The 6,687-nt window shown below is 49.3% G+C and overlaps 1 protein-coding gene across 1 annotated transcript in view; it reads left to right on the top strand.

Annotated features, from left to right (window-relative positions):
* ITK (IL2-inducible T-cell kinase) overlaps window positions 1-6,687 on the top strand; it is a 101,649-nt gene that overhangs the window by 39,175 nt on the left and 55,787 nt on the right. Inside the window, exons 4-5 of the mRNA XM_012650380.1 lie at window positions 553-681; window positions 4,234-4,274. Coding sequence (XP_012505834.1) covers window positions 553-681; window positions 4,234-4,274 — 170 coding nt within the window. The remainder of the gene's footprint in view (window positions 1-552; window positions 682-4,233; window positions 4,275-6,687) is intronic.

Genomic DNA, 6,687 nt, shown 5'->3' with positions numbered 1-6,687 from the left:
TAGAGATTAACTGTCTAGTTCTGGGTTTGGGGGTTTTTTTTGTTTTGTTTTGTTTTTTCCAGTAGCAGAGTCCCTTCTTTCCCTACCAAAATCTTACTTCAAAGCTACAGATTTAGAAGGGATAAAAGCAAAATTGCTGTGGTTGAAGGTGAGAGAGGCGGAAGGGTAGGAATCTCGAAATCGACCCTCTCTCAACCTTCCCATTACCCTTAAGTCATTTTGTAGAGCCCAATGATCCAGTCTAAAAACGTCATTGCATAGTGGGGGAAACTGAGGCTCAGTTGAGGGTTTGCCTAACCTAAGGACACACAACTAACCCAAGGCAGAGCCAGACAAGAACCCAGACCTGCTGATGCCTAAATCCAACACGCATTCTGACAGTAAAAAGCACAGTGAGTTTATGTGCTCAGGTCAAGGCCGTTCTTCTGACAATTCTGGGTAACACTCATTCAGGCCTGCACAGCAGGGTCCAATCTCAGGCAGTTATAAAGTTGGTGGCCCTTGATAGACTGACCTGGAACTAACTCTTCTGCTGGTGCCAATCCCTTTCAGAAACGAGGAATAATAACAGTTTGGTGTCCAAGTACCATCCTAATTTCTGGATGGATGGGAGGTGGAGGTGCTGTTCTCAGCTGGAGAAGCTTGCAACAGGCTGTGCCCAGTATGATCCAACCAAGAATGGTAAGAGACGGGGAATTCCCTTTCTTTGTGAAACGAGTATAAAAGAGTAAAAGCTCTTAGCTTCCCATCATCAGGGGTGCCAGGGACGGAATGCAAACTTGTACATTTTCAAAGGAGAATCATGTATCTTTATCACCAGTCTGTTTGTGCTTTCTCATCTCAATGCTGATGTCTTTATAACTCCTGACTGCTCGAAGTGTGGGCTTTGAACCAAGAAAATCAGCATCACCTGGGAGCTAATTAGAAATGCAAATTCTCTGGCCCCACCCAAGACCTACTGGATCAGAATCTGCATTTTAACAAGATGCCCAAGAGATTTGTGTGCACAGTAAGATTCAAGGTGCCCTGCTATCACCTTCACGTTAGGAAATTTGAATGGCTTGGTCTACTTAAACCTTAAAATACAGAGACAGCCTTGAGTGATATATATTATTATATATTTCTTACAGTGGCATCACCATCCTACATGTGTTTAATTACACAAATTCAACTCTATACACTTAAGGGGGAGAGGAAATAAAAAAAAAAAGCTTTTTATTTTACTGTGTGGCTTCTCCCCACTTCCCCTTCAAACTCACCCTTGACCTTCCCAATCTCAGAGAAAAGAAGGCCACAGTCTAGATGCAAAGCTCAAACAGAAGAAATTGTTTCTTGGCCTTAGCAAAGGCTCAAGTCCTAGGGATTGGGCTGCAACTCGATTTCACCTTATGTCGTGACTGTGGGGCCTTAACCAGTAGAGTGCAACTCCACCCTAATGCACTCCCACCCTCGTTGTGCCCTTGCTCCTCTCAACCCTCTGGGCAGATGCTGTGATGTTAAAGGACAGATAACTCCAGGCCACACAGCTGCTACATGGCCCATGCGAATTGCTTTGCTGCCATTTTCCTCTCCTCTCGACTTCTTTTGCCATTGCTACCTTTTCTCATCTGTCAGTTTCTGTTTGCACTAACATTTAATACCTCAGCTTGACAACTCAAGGCGGATGTAACACACAGCTGGGTTTTCCGTGGCTTCCTGAGTCACGCCTCCTCTCAGTACCACGTTAAAAACCACCATTTCTCACCCTGCACCTTGGGAAAGAAAGTCCTTCAATGTTATCAGTCCCTTGGCCCAGAAAAATAATACTAACCAAGTTTCAGAAGTCAATGACCCTCCATGTTAGTCCCATTGGCCATACTCACAAAGGCCAGTATTTAACAAAAAAGAGAGAGATGGTTTTAATAGATGGTTGGAATCTGCCATCATAAAGGGATGGCAGGGGCTCATCTCCGTGAGTGAAAGCCCTTTCCAAAGCCACAGGTCTGCTCTCCAAACTCCTGCCAGCACCTTGCTGTGGGCCCTCAGATGCGTCATTTGGCCACCAAGGGCTCTGATGTCCTCATCTGTAAAATAGTAGGGGAGGCCTTGGGGGCTTAGGATGAATTGATATGTAAGCCCCCGTCCAATTCTGAAATTCTTTGCATCTGTGTTTCCATTTTGCAATTTTTAAAATTTTTGCATGTGTGTCGCAGCTATTCCTCTTCAGGGCACCCAGTATTTGCCTCCGCTGAGTGGCAAGCACGTGACTGAGGTGTTAGGAGCATCTGAATGACTCACCAGCACTACGCTCAGGGAGGGCTGGTCGTGCCGAGTCCCTCCTCCCCACGCGAACCCAGGGCCTGACCACCTCGGTGCCTCCCGTGCGTGTGCGGTCGCTCTGCTAATGGCTCTGCCTTTGCTTTGCAACCCGCTGCCATCTCCCCCTCTGAGCATCTCCGCACTCTCCCCTCTCCTGAGTTGGCTCAATAACCTCGCCCTTGGCAGTTCTGACACAATGCAGAGCAGAGGCTTTGAGAAGCTCACTGTGCTGTGAACACAGCACGCGGTCGTTGGCCCGGGGCGGAAGCTCGCAGGCTGCCTGGGTTGGGCACGCTGACAGCGCAGGGTCTATGAGCACAGGCTTTAGAGTGAAAAAACATCTAGGTGAGTCCCAGCCCACCACTTCCTTGCTGTGTGACTTCATATGTGTTACTTAAGCCCTCTGAGCCTCTGAGTTTCCTCACCTGTAAAATGGGGATAAGGACAGTAAGTAACTACTGTGTGGGCTTGTTGGGCACTTCTCTGGGTTAGGGAAAGCAGGAGAGCTGCTGGCACTTCATGAGTGGCAGATACATGGTAATTGTGTCTACCAGTCTTTCTTATTTGTGGACGGAAGCCTCCGAGGCTGAGATACAGCAGTGCATGTGTGTGTCTGGGAAGCAGCAGAAGTGCTTGAGTGAAAATAGACCCTGCTACGCCCAACCCACAGCAACACCCATTTCTGCAACCAGAACCAGCCCTGATCTCCCCACGTACTAACTTTTCACAGAGCGAGTGGGAGGAGGGGAAGAGCAGGGCCAGGGGGAGCAGAAAGAGAGACCAGTCACAGAATGTCCAGGGCTGGAAGGGCCCAAGGCCACATAGCTCGTATCGGTGGAGCTGGGCTTAGGAGGCCAGTCTCCTGGCCCCGGGTTGAGCGTGAAATGGAAACCGTATTTCCGATGATGTGGGTTTTCCTTCTTCTCCGTTAATTGTGTTCCCATGTCAGTATTCCAGCCTGCCCTTGCTTACGGGGTCAGCGTCACTGGGTGACTCTCCTCTCCCGCATCCCTGACACGGGCCGTCCGGCTTCAAGTCAGCCCCATGCAGGGAGGAACAGCCCACCACGTACTCATGCGGCCCATTTTCTTCTCATCTCTAATTATGAAAGAAATCTTTGTACCGGGCCGAAGCCTGTGCGGTGCCCCGCATGCCACACATACTCCCAGACACCCCCAGACACGCGCCCGTGCTACCCGGAGCCAGGCCTGACCTCTGCAGTGCCACAGAGGAGAAACAGCGAGGGAGATGGAGAGACAAAAGGAAGGACAGAGGGAAAGGGAGAGGGAGAAGACAGGAGAAAGGAGGAAAGAAGGAAGAGAGAGGACAGCTAAAGGGAGGGAGACACGGGGACATGAAGAGATGAGCAGAGAGAGAGAGAGAGAGAGATGCTGGGGGGAGGGAGTGTGAGGGAAGCAGAAAGAACACACAGTCAGACGCCTTAGGGCAGCTAGAGGTGGATTCCAGTGCTCAGCAAGCAGCGCAGTGAGTGACCTCCCCCTCCTCCACCCCTCCTCAGGCCCCAGCAGCATTAGGGAGTCTGTGAGTCACTGTTGCCCTGAGTCATCGATTCCCACCCCTGGGCTTAGCAGGTGGCAGAGACATTGGTGGCAGTCTCTGTGCCTACAGGGCAGGGCGCAAGTCCAGCCCCTCTGTCAGGCTTTTCCTCGGAACATAGAAAAAGAGGACCCAGAATATGGACTTCTAGAATCCGCTGGTATCCCCTAGAAAAGGGGAAGGGGAAGCAGCAGGCTGGAAGAGATTATAGATGGGCTCTGGCTCTGGATTCTCTGCGTCTCTGTCTCCTTCTGTCCCCTTCTCTTCCGTTGTTCTCCCTGGGCCCCTTTTCTCCGAAAAGCCCCCCAGCTGCTCACCTCCGGGTGGGTTGGTTGGGTTTCATGCTCATTTTTTCTTTTTCTGTTTTTCTTGTTTCAGCTTCAAAGAAGCCTCTTCCTCCTACACCTGAAGACAACAGGGTGAGTGAAAGAGCCCACGCTGCGGGCACGGGCGGCCCACAGCGCTGCAGGCGGCCTGACGGGCGCGTTCCCGCTTGCATTTTCCTGTCTGCCCATGTTTCTCCAACCCTGGATGTATGCAGCAGCCTGTCGTGATTCAGCTGAACTCAACACAGGGAGTTTCTGGGGCCTGAACTGTCTTGTGGGTCTGTCCACGTAAAGGACCACTCAGCTGCTACATCTCCACCTTACTTTAGTCACTCAACAAACCCCCGTATCAAACTTGCGTCCAGTCACTTGACCACTCTGGAGTATAACGACAGCTCACATCTCTATGAAAATGTGTACTTACCCTGTGCCTTCCTATACAAGCTCTTTGGATACGTACATTTCATAACACTTCATAAATTTCAAAGCACTTCCGCAGCTTTATTATCTATTTTAGACCTTACTATCTTTTCTATTCCACTTCAGAGGGTTACAGTTTTATTCCCATTGTAAAGCTTGGGAAACCAAGTCCCAAGAGAGGTCTTGAGGCTTTCCCAAGACCATTCAACAACTTAGCAGGAGACAGCGTTTCTGGAGGTCGTTAACTCGAGAGGCGATTCTCAAAGTATGGTCCATGGACCGGCAACACCAGCATCACCTGGGAGCATGTTAGAAATGCAGATCACAGGCCCTCCCCACCACCTGCTGCAGCCAAAACTCTGGGGGAGGGGCCCAGCAATCTGCATTCTAATAAGCCACCAGGTGATCTGAGGTACATTCAAGTTTGAGAACCATTGGTATCTAGTATACTGGGAATATGACTCTTACCTTATGACAATATCAACACTCAAATATCCACATTTGAGTACTTGCCCTTTATTCTAGAACCTACTGATTCTGCTTCCTCATGCTTCTTCCTGAAGAATGAGCTCTGCTCTTTTTCCCTCCAGCCAACATGGTGACATTTCAAAATTGGCAGCTTCCCTATAAAGGAAGCTCTAAATTCTCAAAACCTCAGGCTGGCTTTTAAATCTGTCATCAGCCTGCTCCCTCACAACAGGAAATCAATGTACTTAAACTGTAGCAGAAAACGAGCGCGTGCTCTCTCTCTCTCTCTCTCTCTCATACCCCTTCTGAAGACTGTCTCACCATCTTTCTTGAAGGCATGGCAGGCACAGTTCGGAACCCCACTGCCTTTGCTGGAAGACAGTTTCCTCGACAATCCTGCCTAAACCCATACCTCTCATCTTCAGCCAGTCTGAACTTGTCTTATTTTCAGTGTTGGTGAGGGTGAGAGACAGAAAACGTGGCCCGTCCCTGTCTCCTCGAACTCTGCCATTTGCCTTTCAGACTTCTTGGAGGAGCAGCCTCAACACTGTTTGGAGCATTCTGACCACAGGGGTTTTGGAATCATTGTTCGAGTTTCAACCACATGTCTAAATCCATTGCAGCGTTTCTTACTCTGAGCCTCTGGACATCATTTCTCTCTTCCCCTTCTTGTTCTGTTACCTGAGGGGTAATGACATCTTGGGTTGGCATATAGAGAAGCTATGTTTCTAATCTATTCTGAGCCAACAGGCCTCATGTTCTATGAGAGAAAAACTGTGGAGCAGAGCCAGCCCTTCAGAAGGGGAGGGTGGTTATTCTGGGTCAAGATGGAGAATGTCCATGGTCAGGGTAACCGACACTCCCAGGCCTCTCTAGCCTGTGGGTGCAAATGAGGTCATGCTTTGCACTGATGTCCAAATTCCCATTCCTCTAGGTGCCCCTGCATCCATGGAAGCTCAGCCCTTCCTTTAAGGGCTTCCTGAGGGGCCACTAGGGAATGTGTCTGCACATGTCCTTTCTCCCTGGCTCCCTATTAAAGCACCCTACTCCTGCCACCACTAGCTGGGCTATCTGGGAGGGCCCTCTCCACCCAGTGGAGCTCTCCCCAGCTGGGGCCAAGAGACCTCTTGGAGGCCAGCGTTGTTCTGAGGCCTGTGGCAGAGTAGGCAGGCGAGGGGACCCTCATTCACTCCATGCCTCACCTCTTCACCTAGGTGCCCAAGCAGCCCTTCCAGAGCCCATAGACTCTCAGTTTCTCCAAATGTCATCTCTTGATCTTCTCACTCTAATCTAGTAGTTCCCAACCCTACCAGACCCAATGCTCCCCTTTTATGACAAATATTTTGTAAAGCTCCTTTTTTTTTTTAATTTCAGAATATTGCAGGGGTACACACATTTTGGTTACATAATTTGCTTTTGTACAGTTTGAGTCAAAGTTATAAGTGTGCCCTTCACCCAGATAGTGGGCATTGTACACTTTAGGTGTGAATTTACTCATCTTCTCCTCTCCCCTCCCACCTACTTCATTTGCTTTGAGTTTTACTTCCATATGTGCACGTAAGTGTTAAATGATTAGTTCCAATTCAGTATTGAGTGCATGTGGTGTTTGTTTTTCCAT

The sequence above is a fragment of the Propithecus coquereli genome, unplaced genomic scaffold (assembly GCF_000956105.1).
Source record: "Propithecus coquereli isolate 6110/MARCELLA unplaced genomic scaffold, Pcoq_1.0 Scaffold322, whole genome shotgun sequence".
NCBI lineage: Eukaryota > Metazoa > Chordata > Mammalia > Primates > Indriidae > Propithecus > Propithecus coquereli.
The sequence above is the reverse complement of the archived record's forward strand: the minus strand, read 5'-3'. Positions and strand labels throughout refer to the sequence as shown.